Source organism: Arachis ipaensis, chromosome B10, assembly GCF_059453495.1.
Source record: "Arachis ipaensis isolate K30076 ecotype BB chromosome B10, ASM5945349v1, whole genome shotgun sequence".
Lineage (NCBI taxonomy): Eukaryota > Viridiplantae > Streptophyta > Magnoliopsida > Fabales > Fabaceae > Arachis > Arachis ipaensis.
Genome location: NC_142435.1, coordinates 128,574,258 through 128,596,292, shown reverse-complemented (window position 1 = coordinate 128,596,292; position 22,035 = coordinate 128,574,258). Strand labels below are relative to the sequence as shown.

The 22,035-nt window shown below is 38.8% G+C and overlaps 1 protein-coding gene across 1 annotated transcript; it reads right to left on the bottom strand.

Moving 5' to 3' along the window:
- Positions 1-21,188: 21,188 nt before the first annotated feature.
- Positions 21,189-21,749, bottom strand: LOC148581675 (uncharacterized). Its single transcript, XM_088493172.1, has one exon. The coding sequence runs from the start codon at positions 21,747-21,749 to the stop codon at positions 21,189-21,191; it is 561 nt and encodes a 186-aa protein (XP_088349298.1).
- Positions 21,750-22,035: the final 286 nt, after the last annotated feature.

Genomic DNA, 22,035 nt, shown 5'->3' with positions numbered 1-22,035 from the left:
TTTGTAGAAACAGAGGAATTAACTTTCTCAATTAACATGGCCTCTGTCGAGCCTATTATAAAAAATCAGTTTCACCTGCCAATGTGTTAAACAATAAATGGGTGCAAAACAATGCTCCAAACTAATCAAGAAACTACAACTTTAACGTTCCTAGAGGAGGCTTGAAAAATTGGCCTAGATACTAGAAAAGAGGCACCACTTGACAAGGGGCAAGCAGAAGAGGTAGTGGTCGAGCTAGATCTCGATGCAACTTTTCAGATAGAACTCCCTTTATTCCAAGAGTTGTGACTTAGGCACAAAGGGCATATGTCGACGTAGAAGGTCTATATCCCAAGTTGGGTAAAGACAGTAAGTCACCCAATAAGGTAGAACAAAAGGAGGATAAAACATCCTCGACCCAGATCTAGGAATCAAAGGGTGTGTCGAAAGAAATATCCATGACCAAGCCAATTTCCAAGTCAAAAGAAGATGAGGAAGCGTTAACAGAGTCTTTCGACTCTGGATTTGAAGATGACTTGGATGTCATGTTTGGTGAGACTATTTTTGGTTATGTAGCCACAGTGTCGATATTCCTTTTCGATTTTCAAGGTCATTCTGAAAGCCCTTGGGGTTATCTCGAAGGGGATTGTGATGATGCCATCCCAGAAAATGAGCATAGGTTTGTCGAAAATGGGTTGATCAAAGAAGGATTATTTGAAAGGCCTAATAAGAAAATCAAGTGTCATCTTTGACCTTTACATATCAAAGCCAAGGTGGAAGGATTGGTGATCAATTGCATCTTGGTAGATGGAGGAGAAACAATTAATTTGTTGCCTGAAAGCATGCTCCCAGTATTCCAGAAAATAGTCAAAGATTTGATTAAGACAAATTTGGTTGTTATTGGATTCAATAGTAAGTTGACAACTATCCTGGGAATGATCCCACTCAGGGTGAAAGTAGAAAGTGTCAAACGACCGATGGTATTTATAGTGTTTCCTACCAAGACAACCTTCAATATGCTATTGGGAAGAGATTGGATCCATGGAGCAGGGAAATTCCCTCAACCCTACATCAAAAGTTGGTGCACTGGGATGAAGATGGAAGGATCGAAGAAATTGAAGCTAACGATAGCCTTTGCTATGTCGAACAGATGAATGTCAACTTTAAGGAATGTCATACTAGTATTTGGCCACTAGATATTGATATAAGCACCTTTGACCCAGCTCTTATCAAAGGCTGCGATGTCGGGGCCAATGGTATGAAGTTGGTCCCTAAGGCCAAGGAAAGCTTGGCCACAAAATCCACTTGATGGATATATCGAGCCATTTGACTCGACTCTCAACCTATATGGCTGAGAAGAAGGAGTGCACAGGGAAACATACACTAGATTATATATATAATCTTGACCTCTCAGGGTTTACAAAGTCTGATTTATTTTTAGAAGACTTGCACAATAAAAATGTACAAGACCATCTTGAGGAAGTCGATATTGGTGGAGAAGGTCGAATTACATATGTCAGCAAATGCTTGGATTCTGTTTTTAAGGAGAAGCTAATCGAAGTGTTGAAAAGATATCAGGATTGTTTTGTTTGGCAATGAGGAAATGCCTGGGTTAGACCAATTTTTGGTCGAACATAAGCTTTCCCTTATTGATAATGCTCGACCTATAAAGCAAGCTCCTAGACGTTTTGCACCTGAAATCATGGTTAAAATCAAAGAGGAAGTCGAACGTTTGTTGAGAGTTGGTTTCAGTCAAACAGCCAGGTATGTGGAATAGATTTTTAATATTGTGCCTGTCATTAAGAAAAATGGAAAGCTGAGGGTGTGTATTCATTTAAGGGATTTGAATAAAGCAACACCAAAGGATGAGTATCACATGCCAATTGCAGAGATGCTGATCGACTCTGCAACCGAAAGCAAAATTCTGAGCTTCATGGATGGATGCTCAAGATATAATCAAATATTCATATCCCAGGAAGATGTGTCAAAAACAGCTTTCCTATGCCCTGGAGCCATTTGTACCTATGAATGGTTACTCATGCCATTTGAACTAAAGAATGTTGGGGCAACTTACCAAAGAGCAATGAATTCTATTTTTAATGATTTTATTGGTAAATTTATAGAAATTTATGTTGTTGATGTAGTGGTGAAGTCAGAGTCGAAATAATCTCATATGGATGACTTAGAAACTGCTTTTAAATGAATGAGATATCAATGACTCAAAATGAACCCATTGAAATATGCTTTTGGTGTATCTGCAGGAAAGTTTTTAGGATTCATTGTGCAGACAAAAAGGAATAGCTATCAACACTAACAGGTGCAAAGCTATTTTTGACTCATTACCTCCCAAAAATAAGAAAGAACTTCAATATTTCTTAGGTAAAGTGAATTTTCTTTGACGCTTTATTTTGAACCTATCAGGAAAAATAAGGATATTTACTCTTTTGTTGAAATTGAAACAGGAAAAAAATACAAATGGGAAGAGGAATACCAATAAGAATTTGACCAGATCAAGAAGCATTTGACTTCACCACTGATCTTAGCAACTGTTAAGCAAGGTCAACCACTAAGATTATATATAGCTGCGTTAGAAACAACTCTAGGGGGGCATGCTAACCTAAGAGGACAAAGATAGTAGTAAAAGAGTGGTTTACTATCTAAGTCAAATGTTCACTGATGTAGAGACTCGATATAGTGCAGTCGAGATAATTTGCTTAGCCTTATATTTCTCTTGTACTAAGCTGAAAAGATATTTAATTGGAAAGAATGTTCATGTTGTTTCAAAATTCGATGTTATTAAATACATGCTTTCTTATCCAATCTTGAGTGGTCGAATTGGCAAGTGGATGTTAGCCTTAATCGAATATTCTTTATTTTATGTCCCTGCCAAGGCTATCAAAGGGCAAGTGATTGCTGACTTTCTAGCAAACCACCCTTGCGTCGATGTTGATGCACAACCCGTACTAGGATATCTAGAGCTCAAACCCTGGAGGTTATTTTTTGATGGGTTGAAACCTAAAAAATGAGTAGAGTGGATATCTTGATAATCATCTCTGATGACATTTTGACCAAGTTCATGTTTCGACTAGAGTCAGGACTGTCAAATAATGAAACAGAGTATGAGGCTTTAATCATTGGCCTAGAATGCTTAATTGAAAAAGGAGCTTGAATAGTTGAAATCCTGGGAGATTCAGAATTAGTAGTTCAACATTTAGTTAGAAAATATCGAGTTATTAGTAAAAAATTATCCAAATATTTAGTGGTAGCCGTTCGACTCTTATCTGAGTTCGACTCAGTTTCAATAAAGCACATACTCAGAGAGTTGAATCAGGAAGCTAATAAGCTAGCTCAAATGGCTTCTGGCTATAAAATATCTCCTAATTTGATAAAGGAGTTTAGTGAAATTGAAACTAACTTACCTCCTTTAGAAGTAAGAGGGGTTTGCTACGTAAACGCTCTCGATCCAAGTGATTGGAGATATAAGATCATCAACTTCATTTAAAATCCAAATCAACGAACAGATAAAAAAAACGAAATATTTAGCATTGAACTTTGTATTGATTGGAGGGGATCTATTCAAGAAAAGTGTCGATGGTTCTTTGCTCCAATGCTTAAGTATGCAAGATGTGTATTTAGCTATGGTAGAGGTGCATGAAGGTATTTGTGGAGCTTATCAAGTGGGTCGAAAAATGCATTGGACTTTACGTCGACAAGGATTGTATTGGGCTTCAATGATGAACGATTGTATCAATTTTTTTGGCATTGTGATCAATGCCAAAGGCATGCACCAATTCAGAGAGTTCCTGCCTCCGATTTACATGTTATAATCATGCCTTGGCTGTAAACCCCGTGAAATTAGTGAATAATTAATCAATAAATTAATTTTTAATAAAAGAAATTAGAAATGTGAATTTTATGGTTTAATAGGATAAAGCTAATTAAAACAAGAATTTTGACACTAATTTAAAATAATTTGGCCCAAGATTGGGTCAAAGGACCAAACCGGTCGAACTGGACCCAAACCGGGCCCGTGGGCCCAACCAATTCACTAACTTAAGCAAGCTTCAGCTTATCCTCTCTCTTCTTCATGCCAAGAACGCTGAAGTTCAGCAAGAGAGGGGGGAAGAACAATCCAAAGCACCAAACCCTTGGATTTCATTCAAATCCACACAACTTTTCACTCCGAGCTCCAATTGCCGCACCGTTTGTGGCAACACATCCGTAGTGACGAGCTCTACAAAGCTCAGTATATTGTAAGGTAAGAAAACTGCTTTCTCAGTTTCAATTTCCTCTTCTAAAATCTAAAAATAGTATGGTCTTGGGTGTTGAGATTTATGGTTAATTGATGTTTTAGGACCAAATTGACTTGAGGAATTACTGAGTCTTGGCTTAATTGAGGCACATACAAGGTAAGGATCATCAGCCCTAGTCAATTCCTTGTTTATGTGTGTTTGGATATTGAAATTTGGTATATAAATATGATAATGTGAATTAGGTGATATATGTATACGAATTGGAGCATATTTGTGGAAATTGGAGGCTTAAAAATTGGTTGCTGGATTTTGGTGTTGAGGACTTACAATCTTGCCTAGTGGTTGTCTTGGGTTATACGAGAAAATTGGTCAAGGTATGATTTTGGTTTCTCATATTTAATATATAATATTTTGTGAAAACTTAGGCTAGATGACCTAGGATAAGTTGAATCATGACTTTGGAATATGTTTAGTATTTTTAGTGGACATTAAGTGGATATTTGATGATGCTTGAAGGGATTAATGATTCATGATTGTGGATGTGGATTTTGTTGATGAAAAATGATTGATGAATGATGTTTTTGTTGATGATAAATGGTAATGATGATTAAGGATATATATGCGTGTTGAATGATTGGTAATTGTATTGGTATAATTGAGAAACTTATATTGAAGTAATTTACATTGAAATGAGGTTGGTTGTAGTGGCTGTGCTTGGTATGTTTTGGTGCAGGGTTTAGTTGTATTCATGGGAACAATGAGTTGTGTTTTGTGAAAATAGAGGTTTAGAAGATTTTGTTAAAAACAAATTTTTGGCCAAAATTCGGCGAGTCATAACTTGGCTTCTGGACTTCCAAATTGTTTCAAAAAATTTTTATATGAAAATTGGGTCCGTAAAGTTTACGCCATTTGAAGAACGAATGAAAAATGTTTTAAAACAAGAAAGTTATGCGCATTGGAAGTTTGGCATGTAAAATTGAAATCTGCAGACTTAGTCATTTTTGACTAATCTGCAATGTATGCGTACGCGGACCCCTCCATACGCGGATGGGCATTTCTGTTTGGCATGGATGCATACGCAGATGAGGTAATGCGTATGCGTGATGGGAAAATTGCACTCCTACGAGTACGCGTGACCCCTGTTTTTAGAAAAAAATGCACGCCCACGCGTACGCATGGCCCACCTATACGCGTGATCCTTGTTTTCAGTAAATGAAATTTTAGTGTCTTAATCATGATTTTAAATCTCTAAACCTCTATTTTCACTCTTTTATCCCCAGATCTTAGTAATAGGCTTAGCAATGAGATGAAGCTAGGGGAAAGGAGTTATCTTGGGGATGAGGTAAGGTTGGAAAAGTGATGAATTTGGTATGAGAAGATAGGTGGCATAAATATATGTATATATATACTTCTTAAATTATAAAACTGATTAAAAAAAGGAATAAATATTTCATTTGAGCACTCATTCTTGAAAGTGCGACCCTAGGAGAAGGTGGAAGGTGAGGATCCCCTTCTTTGTTCCTCCTGGTATTGTAAAATCGCCCCCAGCGAGATTGTGGAAGGTTAGGATTTCCTCCTTTGTTCCTCCTGGGCATATGAGAACGTACCTCCTAAGTAGACGCAAGGGTTGTGGTTTCGCCCCACTTGCTCCAGGTTGGTTAGTATAGAGGCTCCCCGAGTAGAAGCAAGGATGTGTTCCGCCCCACTTGCTCCGGGTTATGATGAACTATGTATAAAAGTACAAATATATGATATATAAGTAATGTTATGGCCATAATGAATGATTATGAAATGATTATGAATGAATATGAATGAAATGAGGCTTATGCGCTTATGTTATATGAGATACGAGTGTCCCTGGGTAAAGTACCGTGGCTTGCCACTATGTGTTCCAGGTTAAGACTCGATACTTTGTTGACCCTACGACGTAAGAGGTGACCGGGCACTTATAAATTCCCAGGAAGGTTAACCCTGATTGAGCAATTTTATATATATGAGAAAAAGTTATACATAAACTCTTGGGGATGCACGTCGGGGGACAGTCCAGGGTTTAGTAGTCAGACTTGTCGGGTTGGCTTGATAACCGACAGATGAGACTTATCAGCCATAGAACAGGCATGCATCATATACATATTATTTGAATTGCTTGCTTGTGCATTATTTGGGATTGCCTAAGTGATTATAATATGCTATTTGTTATATTTGCTATCTGTATTACTTGTATTTTACCTATGTTTGCCATTGTTTGCTTGTTTGTCTTTGTAATTTAACCGAAGATAGAGGAACGGAGGAAAGGTGAAGAGATTTAGGGTTCTAGTTAAGTTTTAGTTAGGTTTAGGAATCCCTAAAGGACCACCCATTCATGGTTTCTATTTTAGTTCTTTAAGCTTTATAATCTGAGTGTCGGCATTCTAGGATTGCCTCTGGCCTTCCCAGGACCTTATATCTTATGTATGTGGACACCTTAACCATGCTGAGAACCCCCGGTTCTCATCCCATACGATATTGTTATTTTTCTGAAGCGAAGTGGATCATTTTGGGGGCTTTGTTTTGTGTACTTTTATATATGACTATATGTATATGACTCTCCAAACTAGTTGTTTTACTTTTGTTCCTTTTAGAGGTGTATGGAGAACCAGGATTTATTTATATAATTATTTTCGTTGGGTTTTGGGTTAAGTATATATGTATGTAAATATTCTTCGGCTAGCCTTGGCTTCACAGGTTGAGTTAGGAGCTTGTTATTTTGTACCTTTGACCCTCTACTCTTATTATTTTGTATACACATGTTATGAACTTTAGTTTCTTCGTTCACAAATAACCTTATATCCTGAGTGTTGCGCTTTTAATTTTGCGATTTTGCTTTAGATGTTTTCTTCAGGGCTCCTAGTATATTATGTTCTTCCAATTATTACACGTATATATTTTACTTTAGAGGTTGTAGTGCCTCGCCACCTCTGTTTTACATCCTAGATGTAAAGCTCTGTATGGTAGGGTGTTACATTGGCCATTTAGAGGTTGGGCTCTCGATCTAATAGGAATGATCCATCCTCCTTCGACTAAGGGGCATAAGTTTATCTTGGTGGCAGTCGACTATTTTACAAAGTGGATTAAAGCTGTGCCCATGAAAGAAGTTACCCAAGCCAAGATAATCAACTTTATTGAGGAATTAAACATTCATAGATTTGGCATTCCCTAAACGCTGACTACAGATCAAGGGACCATGTTTACTGGTCAATAAATAAAGGGGTTTGCTGAGTCACGAGGCATTAAAATAGTACATTTGACTTGTAACACCCTACCACACAAAATCTTACATTGTAGTCGTAAGTCAGAGGTGGCGAGGCATTACGACCTTTAAAAACAAAGTACATACGTATATTTGAAAGGTAATAATATAACTAGGAGTCTGTGAAGAAAGATGACAGAATAAATAATTACATCACACTCGAAAATGTTAAAGATATACAGAGACGACTGAAATATATATATGGTTCAAAAGGAGATTCATAATAATACTAGTCCCGACCTGCGAAGACAAGCCGACTAGTAAGTATAATACAAACCAAAAGTGAACAAAATACAACCTGTTTCTCCCAAAATCAACTTCTAAGAGCGATATACAGTTACAATATCCAAAAGTGGAGAACAACATCTAAATACATAATGAAAATTCAAAAGACAATCTTTGCTTCCGAGAAAAACCAACACGTTTAATAAGGTGCATCGCGTCCTGTATCTGTAAAATTAAGAATTTTCACAACGGGTGAGAACATCATTCTTTTAGGTTCTCAGGAGGGTAATAATTTCAAATAGAGATAATATAAAAAGATATGAACCCACTAGGCAATCCTAAACTCCAATCATTTAAGGTTCAAGCCTAGGGTCCTTTCTAGTCCAAACAGGGTAAAGTTACTAAGTCTCAGCCCTTGTCAACTATCTCTAATCTCAATTCTTTCTAACACTAAGCTATTAATCCTCTCAATATCATTATTTTTCATTGTAGTAAAAAGCCCTTCCGGTGTTAACAAACCTTAATCCAGAGCAAGTGGGACAAACCATCATTCTTGCGTCTTACCCAGGCAGATGTTTAATCGCTTAACCCAGAGCAAGTGGGACAAAGCCACCACCCTTGCATCTTACCCAGGTGCCTCAATTATTAACCCGGAGCAAGTGGGATAAAGTCACAACCCTTGTGTCTTACCCAGGTAAACAACCATATTCATAGTCTTTAATGAAATTCATTAGTTATTAGATTTATTAACCTCAACTGTTTATCAATTAGTTCAATTCTATTAACTCGCAAGCGGGATAACACTCAGACCTCACCATAAAACAGATATGCAATTAATACACAAGTGGAATATCACCCAGACCTTGTCAATCCAGCCAATCAGGCCATACTCAATCGTTATCCGTGTCTTTTAGTAATTTCATAAGTTATTAAACTCATTAGCCCCCATCTCTTTATCAATTTATCAAACAATCGATTCATTAATATCAATTCTTTATCAAATAATCAATTCTGTTTTCTCGTGAGCAGCATAACACCACCGTCCTCACTGTTGGCGGGAAGAGGCCACCATCCCCACTTAACCCGGAGTAAGTGGCACAAACCACAATCTTTGCATCTTATCCAGGTGTTTCAACTCTCAACCTGGAGCAAGTGGGACAAACCACAATCCTTACATCTTACCCGTGCAATTAATCATTAATCATTAACTTTAATCATTTTCACAAATTATTTGATAGTTTAACCTCCATTCATCATTAATTTCCTAAGCTTAGGTTCATCAACCCCAATCTTTTATCAATCTGCTAATTCTATTAACTCGTGAGTGGGATGAAATCACTGTCCTCACTGCGGGCGAGACAAACCACCGCCCCCATAACCATGTCATCTGGTTCAACCAAGTGTTTATCCGGGAATAGCTCAATTTAATTCATTCCATGTCCTCACACTCATTCTAGAGCCCAAAAACTAGGTATTGGACCTTAAATTGGGGGTTACGGAAGGTTACAAGCTTACCGAGAAAGCCAAACAATTAAAAGTAGAGTTTATGTGTGAAAATAGAACTTGTGCGAATGCATCACCCTTGTGCGTACGCACGACTCAGAAAGGTTTTCCAGCTTGTGCGTACGCGTGACCCTTGTGCATACCCTGAACTTGTAAAATTCCTGGGCATGCATATGCATACCTCTCGTGCATATGCACGAGCATTATTACCCATTCTGTTCTGTGCGCACGCACCATAGTTTGTATGGGCACGCATACTAGGAATTCTGGTTTGCTGCATAATCTCAAAATTCACTTTTTTATACCAGTTTTCTTTTTTTTTCTATATCTTTCTCTATAAAATTTCCATTCCTTCAATTATTAAACCATTTTAAAGATCTTTTAATTAGCTTCAATTTAAGATAGATTTTATGCAAATCCAAGCTTCAAGCACCAAGTTATGGCGTGCCAAAGTTGGTCAAAATTCGGTTTTTACGAATTTCATCAAATTGTCCACTTTCACCAAAATTCAATTCCATTCATTTCCAAACCATTGTAAGGCCATTTCCATGCATCTTTATACTCATCTTAACAAGTGCTACCCATTCCACACCTAACCAAACAAGCTCCAACATAATCATTCCAATTTCATAGTTTTGCCATTAGAATAAAACTAACAAGCCATTCATCTAATCAAATCCTCATCAATCCAACAACAGTTAACTCATTGCAAATTCATCACTTACCTTGACTTACCATATAAGGGACACCTCACTCTAACTCGGCCTCCGGCCCAATGTTTCCAAATCAATTGACATAATAATCAAGAATATCACAAATCATATTCAATTCAATTCAATAACCACTCAATTCAGAATTCACCACCAATTAACACAACATCAACCAAATTGCATTCAATCTTGTCGTAGGGGCAATTAACTTAAGAATTCACATAATCTTAAAAAATGTCTACTCAAAACTAAAACCCATACCTCTTTGACGGCAGTTCACACCCTTGAATCATTTCCCTTCCCAACAATGCTAAGCTTCACCCAACGTCAATCAAGCCTCCACAAATGCTCTGCAACCAAATCAAGCCACAAAACTGCAACACATCTCAACCCAAGAAAGCCATCATATTCATTTGATATAGTTACACCAATTTAATTCACATTTCAAGCCAGGGTTTACTTAAGATTATGGATAACAAAGGGATTAGGCCTTCTTTGTAACACCCTAATATTCAAATCCTTATGCTCGAGTCATAAGTCAATGATAATAAGGTGGTATGACTCTCAAGGTGGACTTTTAATACATAAATATAAGTATAATTGAAAGGAGTATTAATCGAGAAGCCTAAAAAGAGTAAAAATAAAATCGCAAAGTCGTATCACTCACGCATCTACAACTAAAAGATAAAGCGTGAAGTCGAAAACGATATCCAGATAAAGGTATAAAGGAGATTAAGAGATAGACAACATATAGATACATATATAACATAAGTAAATAGCCACTAGTCACAACCCGCGAAGTTTAAGCCGGTTAGGGTACAATATGAAAGTAATTGACAACATCATCTCCTAATCTCTCCCAAAAGAAACATAAGAGCCTCTATAGGCAAATTCAAAAGAGTTCAATACATAATAAAGCTTTCCCAAAATAAAGGTGGAGAGATTCTAAGCAAAATATAAATTGGAGAATATAAGGATCTTCGCAATCTCTCAGATGAACCACAGCTCACTTCTGAGCACCTGGACCTGTATCTGAAAAACAAGAGATATATACGGAATGAGAACCTTCGACCCATGGGTTTCCAGTACGGTAAAAGTGCCAAATAAATACAATGCATTGTAATAAAAACTCACTAAGCATCCTAAACTTCCTTTCACCAAACATTCACCCTAAGTTCTTGCTAATTCATTGATGCACGAAAAACTTGTCTCATAACAAATTTCCTTCGGCAAGTGTACCGAATTTGTCGTCAAGTAAAAACTCACAATAGAGTGAGGTCGAATCCCACAAGGATTGATTGATCAAGCAACTTTAATTAGAGGAATGTTCTAGTTGAGCGAATCCAGAAGTTGAGTTGAGAATTGCAGAAAATGAAATGGCGGAAAGGTAAATGGCAGAAAAAGTAAATGCTAGAATTAAAGAACTGAAAGTAAATGACTGAAAGTAAATTGCAGAATTGTAAATGGGAATGGGGGAATTACTCATAAGAGTAAATAACAGAAATTAAAGAGAATGGGTAAGATCAGAAATGGGGAGTTCATTGGGCTTAGGAGATGTTGCATTCTCCGGATCAATTTCATTTTCATCTCTTCCTCAATCAATGCACTCATTGATCTCCTTGGCAATCTTAAGTGATTGAATTACAATTTCTTGTAATTCAATCTCTCAAATCTTGATCAATAGCCAATTCCTTGGTCAATTGCTCATGAGAAGAGATGAAGTATGGTCACTGATTATACCACATGCATTTCCCAAATCAAGTGTTGAGAGGATTATAGTCACATATCCATCCAAACCCAATTTGGTCCAGCATGAGAAAGCATTTCTAGCTTGATCTCTTCATTCCTCTTTCAAGGTTCAGAAGAGATCCAAGTATGAATAGCTTCTTTTCCAAGATAACTACCCAATTGGATGAAGGTCGAAAGCTTTCAAGTAAAATCAAGAGAAAAGATAGAAGAAGAATAATGAAAACTAGTATTGATCCATCAAATTACAACAGAGCTCCCTAACCCAATGAAAGGGGTTTAGTTGTTCATAGCTCTGGAAAATGAAAACAAAGATGGAGAATACATGATGAAACTAGAATTGCAGAGAAAGTAAATACAGAGAGTAATTCTATGCCCAGAGGCTCCCTATATTTTCCAACTCCCTAAATAATTCAAAGCTACTCCTATATATACTACTCTTCTACTCTTCTAGTTGGTTCTTCAAGTCTTGGGTCTGGGCCTTTGGATCTTGAGTTTGAAGTAGTTATCTTCTTCATTGGGCTTGGCTTTACTTGCAGAGAGAAAGTGTGAAGTGGGTAGAGACTTTAGCTCAGGACGTTAGTGGTGTTAACGTTTAGTGAAAATATGGGTTTGAGAACGTTAGTGACATTCAACTTTTTCACTAACGTTCCTTACCCAAGTAAGAGCCACATTAACCTCAACGTTAGTGGCACAAACGTTGCCACTAACGTTGCCTCTTTGTCCTTCGCGCATGTTATTGGGACTCAACTTTCCCAATAACGTTGAGAAGCCTCCCCCTTCCCTACGTTAGAGTCCACGTTAACTTAGTTAACGTGGCTCTTTTAACGTAGGCTTGCCAACCTTTGAGAACGTTAGTGACACTTAACATTGTCACTAACGTTCCAATGTTCCCCTTAGCTCCCACATTAGAGTCCACGTTAACTAGGTTAACGTGGCTTCTAACGTGGCCATGCTTAGCCATCTCCAACGTTAGTGACAAAGTTGAGTGTCACTAACGTTGGCTCAACATTCCCTTATCCACGTTAGCTTCCACGTTAACTAAGTTAACGTGGCTCATGGTGGCATGTGTGGGCTCCTTCCAACGTTAGTGACAATGTTGGGTGTCACTAACGTTGGCGTCACCTCCTTTACTCACGTTGGCTTCCACGTTAACTAGGTTAACGTGGGAGTTAACGTAGCCTAGTATGACTTGGCCAACGTTAGTGATAATGTTGAATATCACTAACGTTGGCTTCCCCCTTTTCTTCTTAACGTTAGAGGCCACGTTAACTAAGTTAACGTGGTGACTAATGTGGCCACTCATGAGCTTGGTCCAACGTTAGTGATAATGTTAAGTGTCACTAACGTTGGCTCCATTTCCTTTCTTCCACGTTAGAGTTCACGTTAACTTAGTTAACGTGACTCTTAACGTGGGCAATGATGGCTTCGAGAGCGTTATTGGCAATCACTTTTCTCATTAACTTTGCAAGTTGCTCCCATTCCACGTTAGTGTTAACGTTAGTGTAACTAACGTAGCCACTAATGTGGTTCTTCTTTGCTTCCTTTGTCCTGAAATCAAGCAATAAAGTGCATCAAAGTTCTAGTCCAAGTCATGGGAAATGCAACATCCAATTTGTCCTTAAATTCATGCAAAATCCTCATGAAATCATGTAAAGTGCACAATGTATGCTTGAATCAAGATGTAAGTGAATATCTACCCAAAACTAGCTTATTTCCTAAGGAAATGCATGAAACTATCCTAAAAACAGTAAAGAAAAGGTCAGTGAAACTGGCCAAAATGCCCTGGCATCATTCATAAACAGGCAACTGTCATAAGGAATGCTAAATCTAAATCATATCTTTCATGCTTCTCAACTCTCTCTAACTCTCCAATGAATCAGAATCAGAATCATAAAACAAAACCATCACCAGTTATTCTGTCTCAGCAATTCTATATCGTTATCTCATATCCTCATCTGGAGCAAGTGAAATCACTTCACTGCGTCTACCCAGGGAGGTCAAATTATCTCATTCAATAATCATCATCATCATTATCCAATCATCATCATCAATTCATCTCATCAAGAACAGCCCTCAGCGTCCACCGACACCAGCATGAGGGACCTCTCAGTTGTACAAACACAAGCAATACAGGCAAGTAATACACAATAAAGTACAAGTAGAACAAGTAGCATATAATCAGGTAACATAGCATATATGATATAGCAATCCAAAACAAATAGGCAAACCCAAACAATTCAAACATATGCAAATGATGAATGACTGCCCTATGGATGATGATATCATCTGTCGGTTATCAAGCCAACCCGACATGTCTGGTAGCTAATCCGGGCACGGTCTCTCTGTTGCACATTAATATCATTAGATGGAGTACGTGCCCTGTCACCATTAGAGGGTATCTGCATCCTGTCGCCATTAGAGGGTATATGCGCCCTTTCGCCATTAGAGGGTATATACGCCCTGTCGCCCTTACAACTAGAGAGAAAACACAAGCATACTCACATTCAACATTTTCCAACATTATTCATTTGCCACATTCGTTCATTAATCATATATGCATCTCCAGCATACTCGCCACATGTTAAAGCTTCCTCAATCAATCATCATTGTTACCAAATCTCAATCTTTAATTTGGAGCAAGCGGAATGAACCATAACCCTTGCTACTACCCAAGTATCACAAATACACATTCCTTCATAATCACACTCCATTATTGCCAATTCTCAAACAATGACTCGAAGCAAGTGGGACGAACCACAACCCTTGCGCCCACCCGGGGAGCCTCTATACTAACCAACCTGGAGCAAGTGGGGCGCAACCACAACCCTTGCATCTACCCAAGAGGTACGTTCTCGTATGCCCAAGAGGAACCAAGGAGGGGATCCTAACCTCCCACCATATCGCTGGGGGTGATTTTACAATACCAGGAGGAACAAGGAACGGGATCCTCACCTTCCTTCATCTCTCTGGGGTCGCACTTTCGAGAAAGAGAGTTCAAAATAAAACAATCATTCAAAGCCATATTTTCATTTTCAGCCATAAATCAATATTTATCATAGCCATCTGACTCATGGCATAACCTATAACCAGCCAATAATCATTATCAAATACAGCCCTTTGGCTCACGGCATACACCGCACTTCCATCATCACCCTCAGTAACTCATACAGTCATTATTAATCGTAATTCATCATTAATTCTCCCCTTACTTCGTCCACAAGTTACCACATCTCCTAGCCTTTTCCCATCGCTAGGCATACTATAAGTATTTAAGACAAAAAGGGTGAGAATAGAGACTTAGAGTCTGAAATTTGGCTTTAAAACTCAAAATCAGCTTTGGGGTGAAAACAGGGTCACGTGTGCACGTCACCCACGCATAGGAAAGTTACAGTGACGCGTACGCGTCCCCCACGCACAAGCGTGGATGGAAGAAACGCCAAGTGATGCCTGCGCATCAGCCACGCGTACGCATGGGTGCATTTTGTGCCCCAGGCACAAAACCAGCACAACTCCGGCACAACTCTCGAGAATTTTGGCTGGGCAACTGATTTAGCCCATCGACGCGTATGCGTCGGCCAGCGCATGCGTGGATGGCGAGTATTTGAAAACGACGCGTGTGCGTCGGCCACGCATACGCGTGGGTGTGCGTTCTGCCAAAAATTTCACTAAGTTAAAAAGCTGCAGAATTTCATTTTTAAACCTCAAACTCCCACCACGTATAACTTCTTCTACAAAATTCCTTTTTCAACCATTTCTGAACCATTGGAAAGATCTTTGAATAAACTTTTATAAAAAATCCATTTTTGAAGAATTCTGAACTACGTGGGTTGAGTTACGGACCGCCAAAGTTGGTTAAAAATCAGTTTTTACCCCAAAACTAGAAATCACCAATTTTTCTAATGTTCACAAGCCAAATTCATTTCCACTCATCCAAATGAACACAACCCAACCACATTCACATAACTACACTCAACCAAATCAAACATACCTCCTCAACACAATTTCATCCAAAACTATCAAATTTCACACCTCAATTCCTCAAACCTTATTATTCAATAACCAAACCAATTATTCACACATTCAATAACTAAAATCCATCCAATCTCTTATATCATCACACAACACACATATCAACTTACCTTCCTTACCTCTTTCCGGCCTCCAACCCAAAATTCACGGCCTCCGGCCCAAATTCACAATTTAAATGCATATTCCACAAACCAATATTCATTATTCAATTCATCAAATTCTCAACACACCAAACATACCAATTCACACAATTCCCAACTCAATCATCAATTCTCATTACATAACAACTATACATATTAGTACCAACCATTTGCACAATCTAAACTTAATCCTAGGGGCATCTAGCGTAGGAATTCTCATCACACCACACGGTACTTAAATGAAACTTAAACCGTACCTCTTGTAGCCAAATTATTGAGCTTCTTCTTGGAAGTCTCCACTAACCCTTAGCTCCAAGCCTCACCAAAGCTCTACAAGCAACACCAACCTCCCAATTGTGCATCAAAATCACCAAATACACTAACATAACCAATTTCACATATATACATCAACCTAGGGTTCATGAAAATGATAAATCACAAGGGTTGGAGGGTTTTTTACCTTAACCCACTGAAGTTTGTGATGAATATCACCCATGGCTCATACTAGAGCACTCCTAAACAACCAAAATCACAAGATTTCCATAAAACCCAAACCAAATTCGAATTTAAAGAGGAAAACGAAATCTGGGCAAAGGACAGTGGGATACTCACCATAAAACTTAGATAGAATTTTAGAGGATGAGAAGAGCAACGCGTGGCCGTAAACGGCTCGTCAATCAGAGCTCCGTAGCTCAAGTTATGGTGATTTGAAGTTTGGAATGCTAGGTTTCCTTCCTCTCTTCTCTCTATCCGCCCCATACCCCTTCTTTTAGGGTAAATGAGCTGAAATGCTCATAACTAATGTTTATATATGTTGGGTCTTGGGCCCACTTGGGCTCGGTTCACTTATTTTTGTCCGTTGGCCCAATTTTGGGCCAAAACCTTTAAGATTAGATTTTTAAATCGCATTTTAAATATTTCTACCTTTCCTAATTATAAATCATATTTTCTTAGCCTTATTCACTTATAATTAATTTTCTCAGCTGCAGTACCAGATAGATCTCAGTCGGTATTGCCGGTCAAAATTCCAGTGTGCATTTTTACGCAGAAAACTATGTTTTTCGACTCAGAAAAATCCACTGAGTCCAAATATCATATTTAAATTATCAAATTCCGATTGCTAGATTTTCTAACCATATTTTTTCTTATTTAATTTATTATTTAATTAATTACAGTTTGACCGGGTTTTACATTCTAGCCCCCTAACAGAAATTTTCGCCCTCAAAAATTCCATCTCCACCACGAGTACGTGAGCGTAGTCTGCTTTTATATCCAACGCATAGTAGTTCCAAGGTCTTTTTACTCAGCGCGCTTCCGTTGCCGCGCTCTGATTCCTTTATCTCCGAGGATCTCGTTCATTCGTCCAACGCCGACCAACAGCTTCGTTCATTACTTTCATCATCTCATCAACTCACATCTTATTATATCTCAAATCATGTCATCAATAATATCACCATCATCATTAATCATAGTCATCATCCCACATCACTATAATCAACCAAAAATCATCACCGTACCTTAATCATACTCCATCACTATCCTCTCTCTCTGTCAACCTAATTACCACTAATCACAGCTCAACTCCAAGCATAACCTCTAGACTTACTTTCTTATTCCCAAACTCTTGAATTTCTATATATTTTACTATTTTAAAGTCTTTGACTAATTAATCAAAACTCTCTTCATTTTTAAAAATCAAATGAGTTTGAAATGACAAGTTAACAAAATCATAAGAATCTGATTTTCTTTAATAATCTACAAAAGCATTCGAAACACATCTCTTTTGTTAAAGTTACTCAAATCAAAAAGCATTTTCAAAATCATAACCAACACTCTTTCAAATTCTTGGGAAAATTTCGACAATACCTCCCCTAAAAATTGGAGTTTACCACCCGACACAGGTTTCCTCAAACCAATCTCAGTACAACATCAGCATTTCAATTTAATGGTTTTCAAATTTGTCTTTCAAAACTAATCATTATAAATCTCAATCTAAATCCAAGGTCATCATGATCAAATATTAATACTTATCTCTCAAACACGACGATTGGTACTCACTTATCACCTAAATGTAATTACACACCAACAATCATTTTCGTATCCAACCTGGAATCAGTCAAAGTTCACAACCACAATCAATTTAAGTACCTGAGAATCATTCCTCGCATTAACCTACTAGACCCTTCGAGTATTTCAAGCTTAAGACATTTTAGTCAACTTTACACCTCCTATACGTAACTATCCTGTGTTACTGCTTCCGCTGCGTCACTCTGATTGCTTTTTGTTAAAGACCTACCTGATCGTTTATGCTAGCCAAACCTTCTATCAAGATAACTTAGGGTCGTCTAGAACAAATTATGATTTTTCATTCGACCATGTATTATGAGTGAATACCAGTCTCCAGTATTGTCTAAAGTGGTAACGAATTAAGTTATCAGTTTCCTTATTACCTCAGATATGAGGATCGGATCCGGCAATACCCCGGTGCCTCCTGTGTGGACAATCTCTGGCCAAATGTCCTGGCTTCCCGCAATTGTAACACAAACCTGAACCATAACGACACGGCCTATTTGGATGATGACTTTCACATCTCTGACAGCTCGAAATATCTAAAGCAGCCGCTGTTTGTTTTCCCTTACCGTTCCCTCGGGACTCCTCATTCGTCGCAAAGTTATTTCGTCCTTGAAAGTGTTGTGTGTATCCTCTCTCCTTAAACTCTCGGCCCCTTGGTGCGTATCCTTGGTTGTGCTCTCTATGACTTCCTTTCTCTGCAGCCATCTTTTTCACACACTCTTCAGCAATTCTACTCTTATTCACCAACTTTGAGAAAGTTCGGATCTCCATTGGTCCCATTGAACTTAAGATATCGCTCTGGAGCCCTCCTTCATACTTAATGCACTTCCATTCCTCGAAGTCTCCTGGAGCTCCCTGACACATTCGGGAAAACCTGAATAGCTCCTCAAATTTGTCTGTATACTCCGATACGGACATAGCACCCTGCTTCAGTTGTAGTAACTCCAATTCCTTGGCCGTCCTGGAAGAATTCGAAAAGTACTTCTTATAGAATTCCACCTAGAAGGCATCCCAAGTGATAGGGTCATCACCCTACTGCAGGAGATGTCGGGCTCCTTGCCACCAATGCAATGCTTCCCCAGTGAGCAGATAGGTAGCAAATTCAACACACTGCTCTTCAGGTACTAATTGTGCTTGCAGTTCTCGCTCCATAGCATGAAACCAAGTATCGGCTTCAATCGGGTTAGTGGTTCCCTTGAACTTTGGTCGATTAACCTTTAAGAAGGTTGCCAGTGTCATCGGGCCCTGAGCTCCACGTCCGCCATTGCTATTATCGTTTATCTGTTGCCCAAGAGCCTCCGTAATGGCCTGCATAGTAGCAGCCATGTTCTCCAATGCCGCTATAAAGTTTACCGAGTCATTTGGGTTGATTCGCGATCCCTGAGCACTAGTACGACCTCCCTCACAACCTCGACCGCGCCCACGAGGCACTATTTGGTTCCTCTTCACACCAAACAAGTGATATCAAGGTGATTAGTATCAATATCTGAAGTCAAGTGCTTCAAATTACCAAAGGTGCACTCATGAACTTCATGCTAGATGTATCAGTTCGATACCCTAACTAGCACAGGCACAGAATCAGAGTATGCATTGAAGCATAAGCAGTTCCATTCCTTAGGCTCACGAGGATGAACTGCTCTGATACCATAATGCAAAACTCTAATATTCAAATCCTTATGCTCGAGTCATAAGTCAATGATAATAAGGTGGTACGACTCTCAAGGTAGATTTTTAATACATAAATATAAATATAATTGAAAGGAATATTAATCGAGAAGCCTGAAAAGAGTAAAAATAAAATCACGAAGTTGTATCACTCACATATCGACAACTAAAAGATAAAGCGTGAAGTCAAAAACGATATCCAGATAAAGATATAAAGGAGATTAAGAGATAGACAACATATAGATACATATATAACATAAGTAAATAGCCACTAGTCGCAACCCGCGAAGTTTAAGCCGGCTAGGGTACAGTATGAAAGTAATTGACAACAGCATCTCCTAATCTCTCCCAAAAGAAACATAAGAGCCTCTATAGGCAAATTCAAAAGAGTTCAATACATAATAAAGCTTTCCCAAAATAAAGGTGGAGAGATTCTAAGTAAAATATAAATTGGAGAATATAAGGATCTTCACCATCTCTCAGATGAACCACAGCTCACTTCTGAGCACCTGGACCTGTATATGAAAAATAAGAGATATATACTGAATTGAATAATGCAAGAAGTTATCGAAAGTGATCCGAAAAAAGAACCTGACGAGGTCTTATGGATTGGTAAATAATAACTTAAAGACTGGCCAACGTTGAGAAGTCGGACCAAGTCACCGAAGTTATCAGCAAATCCCTGGAAAGAGGTCTGGCCAACCCTATAAAAGAGGAATTGCTATAACTTAGAAGAGATCGACGTGACGAAGTCGGTCTCCTACAAAAAAATAAGTTATAAAAGTAATCCCTGAAAGAGACCTGACAAAGGTCCAAGAAAGAGGATTACAAAAAATAACTTAGAAGAGGACGACGTAAAGAAGTCGACCTCCTACAAACAACAAGTTATAAAAGTAATCCCTAAAAGAGACCTGACAAAGGTCCAAGAAAGAGGATTACAAAAAATAACTTAGAAGAGGACGACGTAAAGAAGTCGACCTCCTGCAAACAACAAGTTATAAAAGTAATCCTTGAAAGAGACCTGACAAAGGTCCAAGAAAGAGGATTACAAAATAACTCGGAAAAGAACGACGCAAAGAAGTCGGTCTCCCACAAATAAGTTATAAAAGTAGTCCCTGAAAGAGACCTGACAAGGGTCCAAGAAAGAGGATTAATAAAATAACTGGAAAGCCGACCAACGTGAAGTAATCAGTTATGGAGTGCTAGAAATAAATACAAGGAAAATCAAGAAAACCGAAATACAAGTTGGACCCACATATCCACAACCTCAAAGGATCCAAGCTACAAGTAATAAGTACAAGGCAATCCAAAGAGGCCGAGCAGCAAGGCTCTAACACTCTCAAAACCCAGAAAGGTGTCAAGACAAGTGCAAACAAGCATAATATAAAATATTATAACAAGCTTCAGGGTCAGGACCAAAAAGCTTGAAAGCTACTTGTTATTTTTTCAAAATCAAAAGTTGCTAAACAAGCAACCAAAAGGAGTATCAACAGTCAGCATAATATTCAAGACTACAAAATAAACAGTTTAAAAGCCCACAAGTTGGGCTATCTACACAAATATCCAAGAAAATTTAGCTAAGACTAGAAGACTTCTCGGCAGCATCAGTCTGAGGTGAAGGAGGGCGAGCCTGAAGAGGCACTGCATCCACCGTACCGTCATCCCTATTCAGAATTTGACAATCGGGATCTAACTCCAGACGAACGATCCCAGCGGGAGGAGCTATAGAAGTCGACACTTTAGCAGCAGGCACAGGGGGAGGCCCGACGTCATCATCATCCTGGTCGTCCGGGACAATCTTACCATCCCTTACAACGTTGTCCAAGCTGAAGAGAGTAAGGTCAACCTCAGGAGCAAGAACTTGAACCTGCTCTTTTAAATTATCATAAGCAGCATTTACACTGCCGACAAGATGACCTTGGAGCTCGGAGTAGTCAACTCGGGCAGACTCCAACTCGTCCCTCAGACGCATTACCTCCCGATAAGATGTGACGTAACTGTCCTTATGCCTCAAAGCAGTGTCCTCGGCCAACCTCACAGAGGCCGCCAGGGCAAGAGAGCTAGCCTTCTCGTTCTCCAGATCCTTCTCCAGTTTGGCTACTTTCACCTCAAGCTCCTCCTTCAAGTCCTTCATCCGATCAAACTCTTGTTTGGCCTCCTCCATGAAGGCTTTGGTGGCATGAAGAGGAAGATTTTGAGCAGTCCGATACAGGGCAGCCCCCATATAGGCCATCTTGATGCTACTCCAAGTTATGAAGTCCAAATGGCAAAGAAGAGAAGCGTCGTCAGTAGGGACGACACCATAAGGACTGATCTGTTGGTCAACAAACTCCACCGCATCAAAATAAGGAGCGTCAAGGTTGAAAGGCTCAATTGTTTTTTGTTTTTGTTGGGAGGAGCACCAGAAGTAGCGACAGAAG